Source organism: Prosopis cineraria, unplaced genomic scaffold (assembly GCF_029017545.1).
Source record: "Prosopis cineraria cultivar Desert tree isolate PC_DT_omini unplaced genomic scaffold, ASM2901754v1 PC3, whole genome shotgun sequence".
Classification (NCBI taxonomy): domain Eukaryota; kingdom Viridiplantae; phylum Streptophyta; class Magnoliopsida; order Fabales; family Fabaceae; genus Prosopis; species Prosopis cineraria.
Genome location: NW_026555334.1, coordinates 43,576,205 through 43,599,760, shown reverse-complemented (window position 1 = coordinate 43,599,760; position 23,556 = coordinate 43,576,205). Strand labels below are relative to the sequence as shown.

At 34.0% G+C, this 23,556-nt stretch overlaps 2 protein-coding genes across 2 annotated transcripts; both read left to right on the top strand.

The window, feature by feature from the left end:
* Nucleotides 1-11,966: 11,966 nt before the first annotated feature.
* Nucleotides 11,967-18,016, top strand: LOC129307219 (histone acetyltransferase GCN5-like). Its single transcript, XM_054948110.1, has 13 exons — nucleotides 11,967-12,835; nucleotides 13,154-13,218; nucleotides 13,347-13,427; nucleotides 13,589-13,660; nucleotides 14,004-14,172; nucleotides 14,633-14,676; nucleotides 14,924-15,023; nucleotides 15,805-15,873; nucleotides 16,225-16,279; nucleotides 16,785-16,906; nucleotides 17,039-17,132; nucleotides 17,440-17,581; nucleotides 17,761-18,016. Exons 1-13 carry the CDS (start codon nucleotides 12,266-12,268, stop codon nucleotides 17,822-17,824), a joined length of 1,647 nt encoding a protein of 548 aa, XP_054804085.1. The 5' UTR covers nucleotides 11,967-12,265; the 3' UTR covers nucleotides 17,825-18,016.
* Nucleotides 18,017-18,721: 705 nt separating this feature from the next.
* Nucleotides 18,722-22,898, top strand: LOC129305123 (V-type proton ATPase subunit F-like). The gene is made up of 5 exons (XM_054945057.1): nucleotides 18,722-19,085; nucleotides 19,885-19,956; nucleotides 20,745-20,826; nucleotides 21,546-21,628; nucleotides 22,419-22,898. The coding sequence occupies exons 2-5, from the start codon at nucleotides 19,894-19,896 to the stop codon at nucleotides 22,581-22,583; spliced, it is 393 nt and encodes a 130-aa protein (XP_054801032.1). The 5' UTR covers nucleotides 18,722-19,085; nucleotides 19,885-19,893; the 3' UTR covers nucleotides 22,584-22,898.
* Nucleotides 22,899-23,556: the final 658 nt, after the last annotated feature.

Sequence of the window (23,556 nt, the reverse complement as noted above, 5' to 3'; positions counted from 1 at the left end):
CCTTGGTTCTTGAGCCCATGCCATACTTTGAATTGGGAGTGAATCTATATCAAGATTGTCGGAAAAGAATGTCTTCTCATTATCCTTGGATTGAATGTGTTTGAATTGTGGAAACTTGAGTGGCAAATCAATAAGAATGCCCTACATAACATGTAAAAAGGTTGAAAAATTTAAATCCTGGAGGGTAATAATTCAAGAGGGTTGTAATTTCAAAAATTGAAGAAGATACTTGCAAGTTACAAGTGATAAAATTAAAAGATAGCATTTACATTTTTTATAGTTATTATCAATTATCAATGTTGTTTAACACTGCTGACCGTAGCAAAAACAACTTGATAATAACTTTCCCTGCCATAATTTTTTTTCCCCGGCTAGTTCTTATTTGATTTATCATTCATTCCTTGTTGGATTTGTCGACCAATCATATATAAAGCTGTCCATGACTCTGCATTTTTCAAATAACTTGTAGCCGATTCAGCCTTGCTATATGAGTACAGTCGCTAAAGAGAAAAAGAAAAATGGCATGAGTGTTAGAGGTCTCTAGAGCTTCATGGCATCCATTTGTGTTTGCACTTAATTTATGATTTTCATTTGGGTAAATATTTAACTATTAAATATCTTTGAACTGCAATCAGGATCATTATATCAAGCAGCAGCATTGAAATGGTGCTTTTTGGTTCTCTTCAATCTACTAACTGGGAAATTGAGTATAACAATTTTTTGGTTATATCTTCGTTGGTTATTATGCAGGTGTTCAACAATGTTGTTATGCAAAATGAATATCGATCTTCGAAGCTCTGTGAGGCATTGTACACCAGATGTGGACAAAATGGATCAGCTTCAAGTTCTCAGGCTTCCTACCATGGCAAAATTTAATGCAGGCTTTCCTGCAGTGCAACAAAGTTTTGAGCATGAGTGCATTGGACCGTCAAAAACAAACTATGAGGAACGCATGATGAAGGTTTGTCACTATAACTTCTATTTGACTTGTTAACTCTACTCCATTTAAATTCTTGGACCTTTAGAAAGGTGAAAAGGAATGATATTTTAGTTTCTATTCATCGTGATGGAAATGTGAGTGTTTACATCATGAATTGACCTTTTATATGCTAACTGGTTGAATAATTCATACTGAATGTGCTTTTTTTTTTTTTTCAAATGACTGTGAATGAATAAATATTTTAGGTCATAATTTTTTGCCGATTTTCCACTGGTTCAAATGCTTAACACCTCTTGATTTAACAAATGAATGCACAGATGTTAAAGAAGTCTCGAGCTCTATTTATCAAGGAATACAACCACAGGCTTTTCAATTGGCTGGTGGCGTTCTCTCTTGTCATGGTTGTGATGGCCGCTTGTTATAAAGTTCATTTTGATTGAAATGGAGCGTGGCTACTCTTCATATTTTTGGAGACATACACAAGGATGTTTTGGTCAGCAGAGTCACTTTACTATAACCCAATTTGGCATTTTGTAGTCGCAACTTGGGAAACTCTTGTTTACAGCCCAATCTTGGATTTAGACAGGTAATTGGAACTTCTGCTTTTAGCTCTTCTAGCCGAACAAACGTATCTGTATATCTGACACACCCTAAATTCTTGCATCTTAGATAAGTATAATTGTTGATCATTTTCATGGACGTTTGTGATTGGAAGATTTTGTTGATTGTGAATTTGAAACAGATGGGCTATCCCGTTTGGCGTAATTCTGTCATTACTAGTTCTTTATTGGCGGTGTTATGGAAAGAGGAAACATGGATCCAGGTGGCTTTTGCCTCTCTACAATGGCCATAAAAATGGGTCAAACCGATTAAGAACAGATTGAATATGTATGGGTGCTGCGACACAGAAAGTGAAAAGGTGATCAGAGGGCGATTGACCACTGTGGCAGCTACTGTAACTACAGCTCTTCAAAATCCAATGCTTTGCTTGGCCATATAAAATATATGATTTTGCAAAATCTGTATTACTTAAGTTATTTACGTTGGATTATAGAGTAAATTGGATATTACTTGCCCTGTTCTGCCGCCACCATCATATCATCTCGACTTGTAAACAAGTAAGCTGAAAAGGAAAATGCGAAATAGAGTTCATTCTTTATTCTTTTATTTCCACATAGTTTCGGGAATAGCTGATCGAAATAGAATGACCTGCCTGCTTACCACCAGCTTATTGGATTTATTCATTTAAGATATTCTTGATATGTCTGAACGTTATTTTTCGTATATTTCATCCTTTAATTTCATGCCTCTGCCTTGTTTTGACCAATAGCAATTTCCAATTTTTCATGTCCTTGTACAAAGTACACACTTGAATTATTGTATATGAAAATCGTCCCTTTAGTTCTCTTACCCTTGACAAGAGTTAAAGAACTTGTCAAAGATATTTATGATGAATGGGAAAATTTATGTACTTAATTTTACGTGTCTAGGATATTTGTTTTCAATTAAATTAAGATATGTAGATTATCAAACTCTTATTATTAATATGTTAAAAATTCATTTATTTTGGTTTGATTGATAAGAGTATATTAAATATATGAAGTTAGGTATATAAATCTTGTTTAATACTTTGGGGCATATTAAATGTTTAGATTATAGCATAAAAAAAAAGTCTAGATTAAGAGATGTTACATTGTAATTGTCATCGTAACTATTTCTAAAAGTGAAAAATAATTTTTTTTGTTAATAAATTTCTAACATTAATATTAAGTTGCTTAAAATATTTTTAATTTAATTCTTTTTACAATGATTTATGAAAATTTAGCAACCATTTGTTAAATAATTTATTTTTAAAAAATTAAAAATCTTGACATTAAGATCTTTAGGCGTTATTTTTTTGAATTCCGCTAAGATAAAAACAATTTATCTATTTCAAGAACTCGCTTCTAACACGGAGTTTGAAGGCAATATATTAATTAGGGAGGATTATGAATATGGTTAATCAGTATCACGAAGCTTAAACTATTGTATAAATAATATCTTAAATTTTAAACTTTTAAAATATGTAAAAACTCTTTTTAATTTTTAAATGCCAAGAGCTTCAAACCCTATTGTTAAATTGGAGAAAACGAATGACATTTTTAAAGGTTAAGATGAGTGTTATATCAGCTTGTGATTAGGTCTCACAACTATAAAAGTAATGATCATTTTTTCTAACTTAACGATGAGATTTTAGGCGTTTGAAGTTTATAAGTTGATAATAGTTTTTGCAAATTTCAAGAGCTTATGATTTAAGATGTTATTCGCATAATAGTTTAAGATTTAAGATATTCATTAATCTCTGTGAATATGAATTTTTATTTAAATGATAACTTTAATATCCCCCTTATGTCAACAACAATTTGATTTACTTGTTGGTGAATGATTTATTTGGTGAAGAAATCCAATAAGTTGAAAGTCGTGGGATTAGTGTTATTTTGTATTCATCAGGCACGTTTTAAAAGATATTGATGATCCCTAATGCTAGTATTTTATATTTTTTATTTAAATTTATTGGTTGTAAAAGATAATGTAATGTAAATTTAAATTTTTTATATTTAAACATGGGTAAAATAAAAGTTTATATATTTTAGATAAAACTAATAACTTTACTGTCTCTTTTTGTTTTTAGTGAGGTAATTATAAGTGTCATATAATAGAAAATTGGAGTGAGCATTGTGTATTTTCTTTGATTCTTTTTATAAATTGCTTTTTAGAAGGTTTTCTTGATTCGTTATACAAGTCACTTTTTTTTTAATCTCTGATGTATAACTTCAGAACTGCCTTCCAACAATTTTAAAAAGAAATGTAATATTTTAATTTTTTAAAAAACTTCTCACACACATCAAATCACTTTTTTTTAAAGCAGGGACGAAATTAAAAAGTAATTTATTTTTAAATCGTCTTGATTTTAATTAGTTAATTAGAAGTCACTTATATAAAAGAATAAAAAAAGTACTCAGGTGCCATTTTGAAATTTGATAAATGAATTGAATGGTCTGGAACTTATTAATCGCGCAGTTATAATTGTCGTCTTACATACTGGCGATGATTTCGTTTGTATCATATTTATTCGATTTCTTTTTAAAAAAAATGAGAAATCACCTTTTTAATTGGTTTATAATATATGATTTTTAATTGCAGCAAAAAGTGGACCAATTCTATTATAAGAGCGATGTTTCTTGTAAAAAGAAAAATTGTGTTAGCGAATTTGTGAACGTTTAAGAATCACTTACCTTATAACTAATTAGTGCCTGTTTGCATACGTCTTTAATGGATTTTGTTATCAAAAAATCGATTATTTGATTTATTAGCAAAACATTGAAAAGGTAAAAAATTGATTTTAACCATTAAAATTAATTTTTTTTGAAAGCCAAAATTTTGAACTTTTTCAAGAACGCTGATAAAAAGTATTGGAGGAATTACAAAAAAAGGGCTCAAACAAATTATAAAAAAAACACAAAATTTTATTAAAAAAATCAATCTCTCTTCTTTTCTCTTTTATTTTCTTTTGTAAAATTGATTCTGAATAAATTATTCAAACATCTTTAATTATATTAAAATTAATTTTAAAAAAATAATATCCAAACAGATTGCTATTAATATAATCAATTATGATTAAAATTTAATTTAATTAATTATTTTTATAATATATTATACCCAATTAAAATTCAAATGAGCACTTAGATTTTTTTTTCTTTAATTGGAAACTTGATAACATTGATTCAAAAGAAATCCATTGAGCACCACATGAAATCTAACAAAATGAAGTTAAAAAGTAAATATAAAATTAAATGAAAAATGCATAAAAAAAAAAAGAAATACTCCTCGATCCTCTTTAAAAGTCATTTCTATCAATTTCATTAATATCGATGTAAAAAAAGTATAAAGAATAAAGTGTGTAGAATTCCAAACATGCCTCTCTATAATAAATTTAAAAAGTAATGTCATGTTATTTTTTTATAAAAGATAATTTTAAAAATACATTTTAAATATTATTTAAAAAATTACGCCGTGACTTATAAATGAAATCAAATATACATTTTAAAATGCGACTTATAAATAGAATCGGAGTGAGTATATTGAAATATATGTAACATAGTATTTGCCTATTTATTTTTAATAAATAGAATTTGCCTATTTGGTAAAATATAAATTGCCGTATTATATATTGAATAAATTCGGACAACTAATATTGAGTTACGGCTCGGCAGCACTTGTTAGGTTTCATCGAGAGTAAAAATATAAGAACACGGTTACAAGTCACTCCTAGCCGGGCCAAGTAAAGTTGCCATAACGGTTAAAGGGCGGGATTCAGTCGCGAAGGAAGCGCGTAGAAGCCACTCGGTACGGTGAAGTAGACGCGCTTAGGCTCTATCACGGCGCTGCTGTCCTTTTCAATTTTGGGGAGATTTTCTTACAAAACCGATTTTTCGCCGTGGGACACGTGGAAAGATGTGATTGGTAGAAAGAAAAAAAGGACTGCATGCAAATATACCAAGTGCTGCATGAAACTTCGCCGGTGACGAATATATATATAAGCGCGGTTGTCGATTGAGGAATCATCCTCGCAAACTAAAACGGCTGTCTCTCGCTGCCATCGAAGCCATCTCCTTCTCATTTCTCTTCTTCCATTTAACGTTGTGCTCCTTTCTTGCCTTGCTCGCTTTTGCTTTCTCCGATCAGGTGGGTGAGTGTTAGAGAGAGAGAGAGAGGTACGGAGGCTTCTGGCTAGTTAGGGCTTTCTGAGTGTGTTTTCTCTTGAGTTGATTCGTTCTTTTTTTTTTCCCTCGTTTTTGTTAATGAGCTAATCTAGATTTGTTTCTGTGATTCTATATGGATCGATTTTGTTACTGAGTGTCCAGGAATTTATCAGAATGAGCAGCTCAGACGCAAGCAGCAGCACGCTGGTGAGCTGCAATACAAATGGTGAAACTCGTTCGCCCTTGTTAATTAATTTCACTGTTCAATTTAATGGCGTTTATTTGATCTGTTTGAATAGAAATGTCCCGGCCGTCTTCCTTTTTTTGACGTGTCCCTTCTTCGATTTGATCTTTTGTTCTTGATAAAAGTTTTGATCTGAGAGTTCTGTCCTCACAGAACTCGTCTCAGTAACGCTTTCTTCAGTTTTATGTTTTGAGCTGACAAACATCGGAGACAAAACCTATAAAAGATCCGCACAACGATATACTATAATCGATTTATTTCTTGTATCCGATCCCTAATTAAGATTTAAGATGTTTGAACAAGAAAGATTAAATCTTTTTAGTCAGAAAAAGAGAAAAGAAAGAGACAGAAAACTTTCAAAACCATGGGTATTGGTCCACAGCTAGGTCCGACCTGTGCCCCAAATTTTTTTTGGCTTTCATCCGCAGTACTATTACACTAAAATCTAACGAGTAAGAATTGATTGAAGTACTTAAGACACGCGAGCATGATAATTATCCTTTAAGTTGCCCCTCTCAAAAGTGTTGTGCCATGATTTCATCTTCAAATTATCTTCATAGCATAATGGGGTTCCTCCAGTTTCTTAAGGTATATATCCTAAAGGTGTCCTCATTGAAACATTAACTAACTGCAACCATACTGTTCATATGATTTGGGTGGATATATATACTTAAATACGAACTTTCATCTAAACTATTATATCTTGTTGTTACTATATGTTGGAACCAAATTGTAAATAGGATCGTTCTGTATCATAATTATAACTCACTTAATTTAATGAGCAATAAGTCCTTGGCGAAGTTAATTATAACCCACAAAGGAAAGTAAGTTGGAAACAATGTTGTATGCACAATGCCTTGAGAACTCCACCGATTAATGGTGGTGTTTCGTGATAAATGCCATGTGGTTCTTGGTGCTTGCTTTGTTAAATATAAATGTTGCTGAAAGAGACCCTATATATCCTTGTTTTCTTATGGTGTCTGATTTATCCTTTGTCTGAGATGATTAGAGTTGATTTTAAGAGCCTTGGTATGGCAGGTTTGTTGGGGTATTAAGGTATATATAAGATTGTATTGCACTTATACATGTTAACTATATCGTAAGAGATCGAGGGAAAGCGTTTAAAAAAAGACTATTAAGTTTTTTTTTTATGATATTTATCTCTCATTTGATTTTGCTGGTGAATTATCCGTGTTTCATTCGGAAGTTTTGACCAAAATTTGGAAGGAAGGATCAAGTATCCTCACACTACCTCTATATATTAGTAACATATATATAATTCTCACATTTTTTTCATATGGTTATTTAAAAATTACAAAATGATGACCTGAATATTTTAGTTATATTTCTGGGGGTGAAATGCTTGTTGGGAACTTGTGATTTTACTGTTATTGATATAGTTATGGAAATATGTGTGCTTTGATTGAATTTTACCCTCAGAATATATATTAGCCTAATTACATCAGATACCTGGCTTCATCTAGTTTGGTAATGTATCCAAGGAAATCACTTTCCAAGTGGAAAGACAAATAATCGTTTAGATGTGCTTATCGGGTGGAGATTAAAGCCACACGAAAACCTTCCTTGTAGATTTATGATGGGAACAAGCCTCTATGTATATGCATATATAGAGTCAATCAAAATCTTGTTTCCTATTTTTTTGGCCACACAAAATCTTGTTTCCTAAGTGAGCATATGCACGCACTCTTGAATGGAGCGTGGAATCAATTTATTTAATGATGTGATAACATATTTTTGTTTATTGACGTCTAGAACATGAGGAAACCCCATCCCTTTCCTAATTAACTTCAACACATACAGAGAACACATGTATATTGAGACAAGCATGTATATAGTCTCAAGCAAATAGTTTGAGAAGTTATTGATGTGCTGCTGGTAAGCTGAAAAAGGGCTGCTTCACGAGGTTTTACATCACAAGTCATGATTATCAATGTTAATATTTTTACTGAACAATTCTTTTTCAACGTGCACGATTCCCCTGGACGTGCGAGAAGTTACTCATTCATCATCCAGTGATGACGACCTCATTGTCCCAAATTTGGAAGCTTTTGGCCCTGACGGTGATCAAGAAGTAACCCAACCGTTAGTAAATAATGATCAGAATGCAGAAGGCACCCATCAGGCCCCAAATCAGCCAGCAGCAGTATGCATCTGAGCATTTCGATGTTTTTCATGAATATATATAAGTTGAACATATTATTGATTGTCAATTTTACATCACACTAAGCTTTGATTTAATTGTGTGTGTGTGTGTGTGTGTGTGTCTATTCATTTTACAGAATGAACAAAATGTGATCCCTCCCGACCCTCGGCGTCATATAGGGGTGAACATTTGCAAGGAATGCGACGGAACTAAGTATCTGGGAAAAGTTGTCGGGTACAACGATCGGAGAAGATGGTTCAGAGTAAGAAGTTGTCATATGCGAAATACTTTATTGCAATAATATTAAGCTGTTCATCTTCCTGCTCTCTTACAATTAATCAAGTCGTTGGTTTGTTTAATCGATGGATGAAGGTTGAGTACAGTGAGGAAGAGTTCGAAGATATGGATGAAGAGTCCGTCCTAAGACTTAGGGCAAAGCAAAGCGACATCATCGCTGCTCAGGCTCAAGCCTCAGGGTGTGTGTGTATATATATATATATATTAGTACAGCAGAGCAGCGAACTTATTGACATCATAAATTAGATACTGATTACTTGTTAGAATCCAGTTCTGCCACACATCAATTTTACATGCCTATATGTTGTAGTTGGATGGGCTAATTTGTTGAATTTTGTAGCGGTATATTTATTAATTACTAAATAAGCGTTTATATGCGTATACTTGTGCATGTACACATAGTTCGGGCTCAACAAGGATGAACCATGCGGGTGGTCCAGGGAAGAAAGCAGCTTCAAGAAAGAGAAGCAGGAAGGATAAGAATAGTTATGTCCCTCTGGCCTTGAGGGAGACCAAGAAAGATGCCTATTATTTCTATTAATTAGCTGGACCATGCACCTGCTTTTAGCTAGGTTCGTATTCTTCCACTTCTTAATTAAGCATTGTGAAAGTCTAGCATGGTGTTCCGATCCGATATATATGTGTGTGCGCGCTTAATAATGGGGTTGTTCACTTGCTATCAGGTCCAGGCTGGGGAGATCATGCAGGTAGTAGCAGAAAGTTACTTAAATCGCGAAATTGACATATAGTCTCAAAGAACCTCTGTGCGCGCGCGTGTTTGTCATTGGCTCTCTGAACTGAATACCATCGTTTGTGTTGGAGACTTAAGTTGTTCTATTTAGGTGTGTGGCTCTGGATTGGCACTGGCTTCTCAAGCTCGGCTTGTCTCTGTTTCGTGATTTATTGTCCGTCTCTTAAGCAGCTAGACATGCAACCTTTCAATAATATACATTAATTTCTTGGCCTTTATCTGTGTGTGAGTGTTTTGTTGGTTTTGAAAGAATTATTAATTATTTGATGATTACAAGAAAGAGAGAAGTGGGTGTGGATAGATGAGGCATACATGAACTAAAATAGGGAGATGGTGTCATTTTGCCAGGCGACGTACGTGGTTAACATGAAATATTAATGGCAACACACAGACGGAGGTGCAAGTTTAAGCGTCAATTTTTTTTTAGTATTTACTCCTTTTTTTCCTCAGCATGTTTAGTCTTTTTTTAAATCGTATAAGTTACATTAAAAAAATTGATAGTCTTTTTTATAGATATTATATATATATAATATAATTATTGTTGCAATTGGCCAAAAAAGAAGAAGAAGAAGAAGCCAATGCTGGATGCCACCGTATTTTTTAACATTATATAAGAAAAGGGGCAAGGGGACTAGGCAAGGCTCTCATCAAAATATTAAAAATCAAATCAGAAGTTAAGAGTTAAGGGTTGAATTGAAATTAAATCAATCATAATAAAATAATATATATTTTTATTATGTAATGAATAATAAATATTTTGTGAAAAAAATAATGCAAATCTATAAGATACAATATATAAATATTTTTTCCCTTATCTACTTGTACTTATGTATTTCTAGCTTGAAAAATATAACCATCCTTTCTCATTTTTCAGTGTGTAGCAGTGTAGCAAACATCAGACAATCATCTCAACTTTTTGAATTTTCCTCACGCATTGGGTTACACGGTTATCATTTGGTCTTCATTTTCTTCTTTCTTCATTTGCATCTCTCTTCTTCTCTCCTCAAAACTTCAGGGACGAGGATGACAGCAAACAAGACCCTCCAAACTTGAAGAATGGACGACGCCACGGAAAGGCACGGGAAGAAGCTCAACTGCTCGTGTCGAGGAAGAGATCTGAGAGGCAAGAGCAAAGAACAAATTGAGAGGGTGGGCGGAGGAAGAAGAACAAAAGAAGGCAAGAACAAGACTCAAGATGCGAAAAGATCAGAATTCCAACGAGACACGAGAGACTAAATGATTCATCCAGGGCTTTTTTCTTTCATTGTTTTTTTTTTTTTATAATCTAACCCCAAAATCGATGTGGGATGGGCCTTTGGAAGTTAGATTTTTTCCAAAAAAAAAAAAGTCAATCCGGTCAACCCATCTGACTTTAAGGATTGGCGAGGTTATTAGGGTTAATCTTAAGTCACCTAAGTTAACTCAGATCAACCAAATTCAGGTTGGGCAAGAAAATCAGACCAGACAAGTGGTTGAATTGTCAATTTTAAAAACCATGACTCTAATATAAGAAAAATTTCAATTAAAGATTTAGGAAAAGATTTAATTTCAGGTATGTTTAAAAATATTTTAAAATTTTAATTTAATTTAGAGGAAAAAAATTAAAAAAATCTTGATTTTGAAAAGGTCAAAATAATATCCTTCACATATTATATAAGAGCATTAGTTGTTAATTTTTTATTGCACTTATTAATTTACTAATATTACTTATAAATTATATTCATTTGTTAGACAGTTGGCAACGTTAATTGTTAATTTGTTAATTTTACTTACTAATTTACTAACATTAGTTATAAATTATAAGATCTATTAATAATTCACAATTAATATTAATAAATTATAAGACCTGTTAAGAATTTATAATTAATATCAGTAAATTAATGAGTATATTTAATAATTTAACAGCTAATATTGCTGCTTATAATTAAAAAATTGATATTACAAATTTTATATAATTATAAACATACCAACTCATATAATGTGTAACTCACATTCATAAATTAATAAGTGAAATAAAAAATTAATAATTAATAATTTTATATAACGGGTTAAAAGTATTTTGATATTTTCATTATCAAAATTATTTTAACCTTTTTTTAACAAAATTAAAATTTTAAAATATTTTTAAATCTATGTAAAATTAAATCCCTCTTCATATTGTTCATTTAAATTCTCCCATGTAAAGATCTCAATCTGATCCTCAATTCTTTTCCCTGACAAATCAAAATGATAGTAAATTGATGAGGTGTCACAATCTCTATTCAAAAAAAAAAAAAGAAATTATAAAGTTATTATATTTTTAGAGACATCGAGGATGATGAATAAATTTTTAAGAGAATTCAGGACGTTCGAGAAGAATTTAGTATATTCTAGAAGTATCTAAAACAATATAGAATAATTTAGAAAAATTTAAAAATTTTTAAAAGGTTCTATAAATTTATAAAGGAATGTGTAGATATTTAAAGTATTTTAGGATATTCTAGAATATTTCACACATAGTTTGAAGGTTAGTCTTTAAAAATATCTTTGTAATTATCTAAATATTTTAGAGGATGAATGTAAATTATAGGATTAGATTAATCTCCATCATCCATTAAGAAGGTAAGAATTTTTTTAAAAAAAGGATAGGCTTATAAATAGTCTCACAATCCCTCATTTATAAATAACAAAAAAAAAATTAAAGTTTCAAACTTTTAAATTTTTTCATTCAAACTCTCTTTTTTTGTTTTATGTTTGAGTTTTTAATTTTTTTTTGCCTACATTCTGATTTAGCCATTTAAGAGATTAATTAAGTTAAAGCCGACATGCTTAAAAAATTGGGAAATTCCAAAGGCGTGACAGGGAGCTCTGCTTGCTCCGAGCAAATCGGGCAGTCTGCTGAACGCTTCCGAAGATACGAGACAATAAGTGATTAAAGGAAGTTCCCGGGAGGTCAATGAATAGTGATTTTTCTGTCAATCCCAATCTGAAGCCAGAACCAATCAATCAAAGTATCAATTAGTAGTGAATTTCAGACTTAATCATGCAGAGTCAGTCATTTGAGGGAGGAAAAAAATCGCCCACCTAATAGCCGCTGCCCAATGCGGCGTGGTGATCAATTACTCTGCCGATCCCAGCAAACCTAGAAATGGACACCCACTCGACTCACCCGGCCGGAACCATTCGCTCCCGTAGCTCCCAGTCCCCTTCTCCCTCTCATTCTGCCTCCGCCTCCGCTACTTCTACCATCCACAAGCGCAAGATGGCCTCTGATGATCACGCTCCTCCCTTCCCCCCCTCTTCCTTCTCCGCCGACACCCGAGACGGCGCTCTGACCTCCAATGATGACCTCGAGAGCATTTCCGCCCGCGGCGCTGATTCCGACTCCGACGATGAGTCCGAGGATGCCGTTGTTGACGACGACGAGGAGGATTACGACAATGACTCCTCCATGCGCACCTTCACCGCCGCAAGGCTTGAAAACCCCTCCTCAGCCCCTCGGAATACCAAGCTCCAAAAGGATAATACGACGGTCAAGATGGAGAATTCGGACGGTGCGAAAGACGCTGCCACTGCTGGGACTGCTACGGTGGGAACCATTCCCACCTCCACCTCGGTTCCGGGCATTATGGTTAAGGAGGACGCCACCAAGATTTTTACTGATAATTTGCAGACGAGTGGGGCATACTGTGCAAGGGAGGAGAGTCTCAGGAGAGAGGTAAAGCACTTCTTAGTCCATGGATACAAGCAAAATTTCCAATGTGTTTGAGAAAGTTTTCAAACCCCATCATAAGCCAATATAATGTGCATTCTAATTTTAGTATCAGCAATTCCTTTCCGTTTCTGGATTAAATTTTTAATTTCTTACCGGTCAATTACTCTGTGGAGGAAGTAATTTGTTGCATGTGTGACAGGAAGTGTTCTGATTCTGCCTAATCCGATTGTTTCATATTTTCCTCTCGTTTTCCCCCATTTCGCGTTGTTTAAGTTATTCAAGATTCCTTGTTATGACGATTTGGTATTTGGAGTCTTTCAGGAAGAAGCAGGGAAGCTGAAATTCGTATGTCTTTCAAATGATGGCGTTGATGAGCATATGGTTTGGTATTTATTCTTCTTTTCTTAGAACATCCAAGTACCAGCTGGCTGGAGCAGATCCAGCGTTTTTTCTAATTCACTGTGAACATTGGTAATAATGATCTTTATTCTTACTTCTGCTGTTGACTGGTTAGGTTGATAGGATTGAAGAATATTTTTGCTAGACAACTTCCCAATATGCCCAAGGAATACATTGTCCGACTTGTTATGGATAGGTAATTTCCAATAATCTTTTAAATTGTAAGTACTAGAACATATCCAGAGGGCTTTTTTGATAGATAAGTTCTGAAATCATTTTTTTTCCAGGTTATTAGTCTTGACTTGAGATTGTGTTTAATTGCTTGCAATTGTAAATGCTTTCACGTTGGATTTGCAGGAGCCATAAGTCTGTGATGGTCATAAGAAGTAACAAAGTTGTTGGAGGAATTACATATCGCCCATATGTAAAGTAATAATTCATGTCCATATCTTCATAATATTCTTTTTCGTCATGTTCCTGCTGTATTACCTCATTTTGTTATTGGTTCTTGTGTAAAGGGAAAATAAGAGGTTGTCTGACTTTTCATTATTACTGTTAAGATGTGATTAGAGTTAGCTTTTATTTGTTTATTTGTTATCTTTCTCTCTTACCTATATATATGCTACTATTGTTTCCCCTGCCTTTTCTCTATAAAGTAGTCCTTTTTTTTTTTTTCCTTTTTGGTTGGCCAAAACCTATATTGTGATCTCCCTTGCAATAGATAAAAGCAATCATTTTATTTACTGATACTCTTGTGGCTTGTCATTTGTAGCCAAAAGTTCGGTGAGATAGCCTTTTGTGCAATAACAGCTGATGAGCAAGTAAAAGGTTATGGCACCAGACTGATGAATCACTTGAAACAGTATGCTCGTGATGAGGATGGATTGACACACTTTCTCACATATGCTGATAATAATGCTGTTGGCTATTTTATCAAGCAGGTCTAGTTATTAATATTTAAGATCCTTGTTAGGCGGTATCGTTTTTTTTTTTTTTTTTGGATAAGCCAATTAGGTGATATATTTGATGCTTTTGGACATCATCTTTACTGATTGTTCCTCTTTTGATCAGCCAAAGATGAAAGAGGAATATCTGGACATCATTAGTTGGTATTAGAATTATTAATAATGGGATAACCCCTTTGTTTAAACCCCAACCTTCCATCCTTTATCAGAATTTGTACTATTATGGAACTAAGCCATTGCAAATGGTGTCCCAAATACAGAGGAGGAAAAAATCACCAGGTGTTGGTATCCATCCCTATCCAATTGGTCTAATTTTTAGCATTTGAGAGGACTGTTTTTGGGGAAAAGGGAGCGGGGCATAGGGTTGGCGTGTTTTTGGTTCAGCTAACGGGTGCAATTTTGGATTTGGCATTGATTTTTGTTTATTTTCCTTCAGGGCTTCACCAAAGAGATTCACTTGGAGAAAGATCGATGGCAAGGGTAATTCCCTCCCCCTTCTTGTCTGAAATCTGGCAGCAGTTCTTCCCATGGCTGTTTCTAACGAGAAGTGAAATAATTATTTCTTTTTAACTTTATTTGTCACTTTAATTTGTTGGGGCGTAGAGTTATGAAGCCAAATTGCTAGGGCTTTTTGCTTTTTAATCAAGTTCCTTGTTTGTGAGCAACAAAAAAAGTGATTTCATATTTCACTATCTGGGGCGATCAGCAAAGCTAATTGTCATTTCAGGTATATAAAGGATTATGATGGAGGAATTCTCATGGAATGCAAGATTGATCCAAAGCTCCCATACACTGATTTATCAACTATGATTCGTCGTCAGAGGCAGGTAACGTTGTTCCCATTTGCCAATTTGTTAAGATTTACTTTCATAATGATTTAAATTAATAAGTTTAGATGAGACGTCATCAATTTTCTTTCATTGAAATTTGAGCATATACCTGTCAGTAAAGAATGGAAGTTTTAAACTTTGAAATCATTTCACCTTAGTTTGAACTTTTCTTTCCCATATAATGGATCTCTTTTAATTTTCAAAGGCCTGTTCATTAACACACACAAACACATGGAAAAATGGGTGAGGAGGAAGTTGTCAAATACGATACAACTGAAGAGTCTGGACAAGAAGAGGCCTCAACAAGGTAGACGTGCATCTACTCCCTCCAGGCCGTTGGATGCAAATCCCTGACCCATCTGTGATGAGCATAAAATGAGGCTTGATGACGGGCAGTTGAATTGATATTGGCAATATGATTTTGCTCCCTGGAGCTGGAGGCATATTATAGTCCATGCTTTGATGCCTTTAATTGGTCAATTAGCATGTGAGTGTAATTATAACCAAAGAATTAAAGATGAAGTGTCATTGCATGCATATTTGAGTATATTTTGGTGCACAGTGGAGTGCAGAATTAAAATGAAGAAGGTTGGACAGTCATTAAATTAAGTCTCTTAACCTGATTTAGGGGGGCTGCTTGCATTATTCTCGTTTCTATATAATGTGTAGCATCTGCTGGCCTTATTAATTATCTTCTTTACCACCTGATGTGTGCAGGCTTTTCAGGTATTTTTCTCTCTATCTATTAGAATAATCATTATTGGTTTTACAATTATAGGCTATTGATGAAAAGATAAGAGAGTTGTCAAACTGTCACATTGTTTATCCCGGATTTGATTTTCAGAAGGTATCCAACATTATCTATTCTCTTCTTCCTTTTTATTTATTTATTTATTTATGCTTCCACTCATTCATGATTTGCATTAAAAGGTTTCTCTTTATTATATAAGTTATTGTTTAATTTGGATTGTATTATGAGCTCAAAATAGATTATGTCTGACATGTTTCCAATAGTTCATAATTTGTGCAAGTCTGCCACTTTCCTTGGATATGTGATATAAGTGAGAAAACTACCTGGCATTTCTGCCTAACTTGCATGTGCTTTTCTCTTTTCTTTTCCACATATTACCATTAATGGAGAAACATATGGCTTTTGGAGTACTAATTTTTTATTCCCCCTAATCAACACATCATGCAGAAAGAAGCTGGTATTCCTAAAAAATCGATCAAAGTTGAGGATATCCCTGGTTTGAGTAAGTACCAAATTCCCAATCTCAGTCTATCTTACCAATGTTCTTTAGTTGAGGTGCCTCTGGGTTAAATTATGCATTCCCAATCCCTACTTTGAAACCTATAGTCTTTTTGTTAAAATTTTATCTTTATAAGTATACTGGTCATTGTCTGGTTGTTATAGAGTCTGCATGTGAAGTTGTGTTTCCTGTTATTCATGACATATGAAATTGAGATCTGTTTGTAAACCGAGATGTCAGATTCTGATCCACCATGTTAATTCTGTATTCGGGTGACCCTATGCATGGCACTTAACTTCTTACTAGTTTACTTGGCATCGAGGGGGTGTTATCATCTAACTTTGCTTGTACCAAATACTGGTCATTTTTCTAGTTTATAGAGAGATCCATATAAAGGTCGGTTTTTCCTGTTCCCGTGGACTCAAGCAAGAAAGTATTCTGTTTACTTGTCTAGGAATTCAGGTATTGTTTAGAACTGATTAGATGTTTGCGGTCAATGCAATTCCAGGAGAGGCTGGATGGACTGCTGATCAGTGGGGTCATTCCCGATTTAGAAGTAGTTTATGTGTTTCTACAGACAGCGCTACAAATCAAAAACATTTGACTGCATTTATGCGATCACTTCTAAAGGCAAGTTTGTTGGCTGCTTGATTACCTTGAATTTAAATTTTCTCGTTGATCTTCATCTGCATCTTGGGTATATCAATTTCTCATTTTCCTTTCGATTGTTTCCTTTTTCACCGGATATTATCTCCTTTACAGTCAATGCACGACCATGCTGATGCCTGGCCATTCAGAGAACCAGTTGATGCCCGGGATGTTCCTGATTATTATGACATCATCAAAGATCCAATGGGTGAGAACTACCATATCCATATTGTCTTTCTTTAGTTTTACCTCGTGTTTTTACTTTCTTGAAGCATGGTAACTGCTTCGCTTCAGCTATAACATTAATAATCTACCCGTAAAATCTCTCCTGTGGAACTTTTTTGACATATCAAGCTTGAATTAGTTGTCTATTTTTCTGTTGTTTCTCATATGGTTCACAATATGAGGCTCTCTTTTTAATCTTTGTTGCAAATAGTTTATGTTGAATATAACCTAGAAGGTTAATAGTCATTATAAAGGGTCTCATCTTTAATATACATGTAATGTGGGTGCAGATCTGAAGACAATGTCAAAGAGGGTGGAGTCTGAGCAATATTATGTTACGTTAGAGATGTTCGTTGCAGATGCCACCAGAATGTTCGCCAATGCACGAACCTATAACTCTCCAGAGACGATTTATTATAAATGCGCTGCCAGGCACGATGCTACAGTCAACTGTTCTTATATGCAGAATAATGAAATAAATAAACAGAAATAATTGTTGTTAGATAGTTTATAACGATTGTAGGCTTCGTAGTTGGTTGTGGAGTGGAGTGGAGTTGAGTTGGAGATATCAACTTTGGTTTTTCTGACTTTTCGGTGTATGTGCATTGCAGGCTGGAAGCCCATTTTCGGAGCAAAGTCCAATCTGGTGTACAGTCGGGCACCAAAATTCAGTAGGAACACCTAAATGCGTTTTAACATGGATCCCTCTCCCTCCCCTTCAGTGGCTAAAGGAATTTGAATCTTCTCCATTATTTCTATGTATGTTGTAAAATCTTCTTTAATTTAATTTTTTGTGAAACGTGTTAACTTTTTTGTGCAGTTGAGATTGATTTTATTTTAACATAATAGTAAAAACAATTTCGTTGATATGGACTTCTAAAAACTGTTAAATAACTTTTTTGGAAAGAGGATATAACTATATATTATGTGAATATGATTTTGTTGGAAGAAGAAAATTTAATATAAGTTAATATAATCTAATCAATTTTTAAGGGAGAAAGAAGTAATGAATGAGTGCTGATATGAAATTAATCACCCCGGCCATTTGCATCCACTAAATTCTTGCATATTCCATCTTGGTAGCCAGAAAATATCTTCACGTTTTCAATAACAGCCCTTTTTAGAAAATAGAGGAATTTTTACAGTCTGATTTTGACAGTGGGGGCGTTCGACTTTGAACTGTTTTAGTTTATTTAAATTATCTACGTTTTATATATGATGAATAATTTCGACAAAAATTAAATTAAATAAGTGAATATATGTTTTTGACTGAAGAAAAATAATCAGTATCATAATATAATATATTACATCATTTATGAATACTATATAATCAATACTAATATCATTAATGTATTATTATCAATATATATAATAAATACATACTCTTCGGACAAAAAAACTGTTTTAAGAGGCTGGAATCAATGCATACTTGAGACTGGAATCAATGCATACTTGATGCTGGAATCAAAACATACTTGATGCTCCTACTATATATATAATTTATAAAAGGTTAACCAATCATCTCAATATCGTCTTAAGTAATTGACGTAGTAATCAATACATACCCTTTGGCCAAGGGGGAGAGAGAGAGCGCGGCATTTTCTGCAGCTGTCGTTTGTTTTTACCTTCGACTGGAATTTAACTAGAGGTTAGGGCTTGAAATTTTTGGTGATTTCTCCACTTATTGGTGCTTGTCGTCGTGAGTCGTTACCGGCTACCGTCTTCCCCGAAGACTAGCAATAAACGCACGGAACGTTTTCGAGCTCCCATACCTTCTCCCTCTCATCATCCATCCTCCCCACCCATTAGATCTGTCGAAAATTAACTGTCAACATTGTTACCCATCTCAAAACTCGAACGCAATCATACTGGCTAATCCAATCGGTTCATTTTGATTGCGTTCACTTCGTTCCTGTACTCTGAACTCAAATATTTGGTGAGCTTTAGTTATTGATGTGCTCAATTTGTTATTATTTTCTTATTATCAAAAGCCGTATTTGAATATGTGACCTACTGATTAGAAGCGATCACTAATGAGGTTTCAATGTTGTAGATATTTTTGTGTTTTTTGCTTGGTGTAGCATAATCGGTTAAGCATTTAGACAGTTGAGGCTTCAGCATTGTTTTTAGATTGATTCGGAGTCTGTTTCTTTCCTATTTAGTGTTTCTCCCCTAATTTCTATGCACTTCACCCATAATTCATAAGACTTGGCGGTCCTTTGGGCGTTAAATTGGAATCAAATGTCCTTTAATTATTGATTGTATCTATCAATTTTTTTCCGGTTTATCTGGAGATACTGGGTAAATGAATGCGTCTAGGATTGCCGTAAGTTGTATGGCTCCTTTCGAGTAGTTGTTTATTCCGTTGGCATCTGCTGCCAGACAGCTTTCTTGTTTACCTCATTATTTGGTTTAGTGATTATTCTCTGGAATAGTAAAAATTTGAGCTCGTTCTAAATTATTGGTGTTGATCCTAGGAGAAATGCTTTAAAACGATGAACGATGTCTCTTGGTTTTGTCCATATCACCGTATGTCTACTGGGACCTTAAATAAATATATAGCTAAAGAATAGGATCTAACATCCGGCTTTGTCCTTAGGCTACTCCCCTGTTTTCCTTGTTAACTAGTTGCACATGACTTCTTTCTTTAAATGGTGCGCCACTGCATTTTCTTGGGTTAAATCACTTGTTAGCCAATGCTTCTCTCATCATTTTTGCGCTTTTTTTGTTTGAAGTCGCATCAAATGGCAAACAGAGTTCAAATTCCATCAAGAAATGCAGCACTCATTGCGATGATTGCAGATGAGGTAAGAATGCCATGCTTTTATCTGATGCTTTTTGTGTGCGTGCTTTCCCCCCCACTTCTGTGGGGTTGTCTTGTAGATTATAAATGTGATCTGTTTGTGGGACAGCATAGACGTGTTTCCGGCAAGTGTACCTCTGTATCTGTACATGTTTGTTACTTATGAAGCTTTAAATGATAATTTCGTGTTCCCTCTCCCCATCTGTTAATGCGTAATTTTGTATGATTTGGGTCTCTGAGAGCAATCTGTTGCAATGCTGCGATGTAAACAGGCACTCGGATCACATTTGATACTTGGAAAGGGAATGGAAATTGGAATGAGAAAGGGAAATGGGCCTTCCATCGAACCAATTTTCATGTTTTGTTATGGAAGGAAAAAATAAAAATACTTGAATGTAAAAAAAATTAAAAAACAAGTAAATGACACAAATATCCTTTTGTGAAAAAAAGTGATAATCAGTCTTAATCTATAAAGAGTATTGTTATTTTTGTCCTTAAAATTACGGTTTTCAAGGGAAGTGGCATTTTCTTCCCATATTTGATGAGAAATCTTTCGAATAGGACTCTTGTGGCCTATCAAGTACACCAAGAGGGATTTTCTCTTTGTATTTTCCTTTCTTAAAACTCTGTTCTTTCATACTAAACATGCCCTAGGATGTTTGAGATTTTATTTGTTATGGGTATGCAAATCATCATGCGCCATCCAAGGCTAGTCAATAAATTAGTAGCGTGCACTTTAGTGTCTCGATCTCCATTGTACTGTTCTGCTTGTAATTAAATTGAATTTCACAGGACACAGTAGTTGGATTTCTGCTGGCTGGAGTGGGCAATGTTGACTTGCGTAGGAAGACAAATTACCTAATCATCGACTCAAGTATGCCATTAAACTTCAATTCTTTAATCTTATAATATGATAGTTATTATTGCTAAAGGAAAAATACAATCATTGGTCTCTATAGTTTTATCAGGTTTTGCTTTTAGTCTTAGTAATTTATTTTTAGTGTTTTCAGTTCTTATATTTCCTGTAATTTAGCTTCGTTAGGGACTTGAGGAACAAACGTTACCAAATCTTACTGAAACTATAGGAACTGAAAATACTGAAAAACCTATAGGAACTAAAACAAAACCAGATAAAACTATAGGAATTAATGATTGTGTTTTCCCATTTCTAAATAATGTGTACTGTTTATAGTGGCTACCTGTCATCTTAAATGTTGTTTTAGATTATCATATATCTAGTACATGGATATTGTGACTGCTTTTGAAATATGTTGAGGGCATCAACAGTGAAATTCCTGCTATTAACCTTGGAGAAATTCCCAATACAAGACCCTTTTACCCTTTGCTTCAAATTCAGTAACAAAAGTCAATTTGATAACATCAATATTTTGATATGTAAAACACGCAGCAACTTACTGACTTCTATTGGTAATATATATATATATATATCCACGCGTGTGTGTATGTGAGTTATATAACCTTTTAATATACCGGGTACTGTAAGGTATGTAGAAACAACTGTTATTCTAGACGTGCTCCTTTAATAGTGTTGGCACTACGGTATTCTTATGATTTATCTCTGCTTGTTTTTAGAAACGACTGTCAAGCAAATTGAAGATGCTTTCAAAGAGTTCACAACAAGGGAAGATATCGCAATTGTGCTGATTAGCCAATATGTAAGTATATTTGCAACTTGAGACTAATTCATTATTTGCAAGTACCTAAGACTGTTGTACATATATATGCAAATCTAGTTAAAACCAGCAATTGCCCCTCTTGGAAGTGAACATGATCCGCATATTTCTGAAGATCCTAACTGTATGATAGCTCATCCTGCATGTTGATCAGATTTACCTGTATAGAGATTCTGCCAAAACCTGTCTTACATGATAGTAGACACAGCAAAGTCAGATTTAATTGGGTCACCTAGAGTTTTGATAATTCTCCAGTGCTAGGTCTTGGCGCATTCTTGCTCATCTAACTTTTGGGGTTTGTACTGAATCTTTCCTCTTTAGTGCAATTTCCGTATATAAGCAGCTCTTTTTATGAACTTATTCAGTATTCACGCACAAACACATATCATGTGTTGGATCATCTGTTGTTTTCGTTGGTTTTCTAGAGCAACATAAATATTTATCTTCCTCTGAATAATTGGCTTTATTCAACTTTTTGTTAAAAAAAAGAAAAAAGGAAAGAAAACCAAGTAACTTCACCATACATGAACTCCAGAGGATCTATCTGCATCTCTCGAACCACTGATCATTGCCTTCATTGATGAATAATGCTTAGTCGGAGGATGCCCCCTTCTTCCCACCTCCACCCTCCCACACAACCCCCCCCCCCCAAAAAAAAAAGAAAGAAAATTCTTTCCTTGAAATTGATTTGCGAATCCTCTGGCCTTCGTTCATGAACTTTAAATTATGCATGTTTAATTGAAGACCTCATTCTATATCCTTCATTATCCAGGTTGCAAATATGATAAGGTTTTTAGTTGATAGCTACGACAAGCCTGTTCCTGCAATACTTGAGATTCCTTCCAAAGACCATCCTTATGATCCTGCGCATGATTCTGTCCTTTCACGAGTGAAGTACCTCTTTTCTGCTGAATCTGTGGCATCTGGCAGACGTTGAATGCTTCCTCGAAGCTTGTTTTATTTCGCATTGCCCCTTTTATTGCATGTTGAACATCCCCACCAAAAAAAATCTCCTCGGCTGGACTGTAACCTGAATAATCTTGCTTTTGTGGGTTTTTGTCCTTTTTGCATAAATTAGCGTGATGCATTTGCATTGCTAGTTTCATAAAGAAATAAGATTCATGGTTTGTAATCATATATAGATATAATAAACTGTTTGTGGTTTATATATATATATATATATATATGTAATGACCATAACTGAACGAGATTTGAGTATTTTCAGATCTAATTAGATGTAACTGTTTGAAAAGTATTGTTTACATTCATAGACTTAAATCCAATACCTTGTGCTTCAATAGCTATGATCCCTTCTACGCTGCTCAATTGTGGTTTTTTGCTTGAACTCGAAAAGGCATGCTAGGGGAATTAATTCTCAACATACGCTAGGCCATTTGTTGACATTTTCTTAGATGCAAGTGCTTAAAAGTTTTAAAAAAAAATGAAGGAAATAAAGGGAAATAGAAATGAAGAAAAATGGAAAAATTTGTTAGCTGAGAATGGACATAACGTATTTAATATTATAAAATGATTGAAATGGAAAATTTTAAAAAATACGAATGTTATAGTGTAGTGGATCTGCTAGTGTTGAAAATGAAGGTGATATGGATTTCTATTGAGTGCAAGTGGATCTATACTGACTGCGAAAATAACTGTGCTACGGGGTGTTTTTCGGGGGCGTGTTCTCAAATCTCAAGTGTCTCATATTGTTCTTTTCATGGATGAAAAGTGATCGTTTTGTTTTTTTTTTTTTGGAGCCCTTGCAACTTCCACGTTTCGGGAGCGGTTTTTTCAAAACTTATCCACTTTGTTCCCAAATGCTTAAAACTTTTTCTTAAAAAAAAAAACTCTTTTTTCTAGTAACACATGTTAGGTTTGGGTTGAAATTATTTGATCGAATATTAGTTATA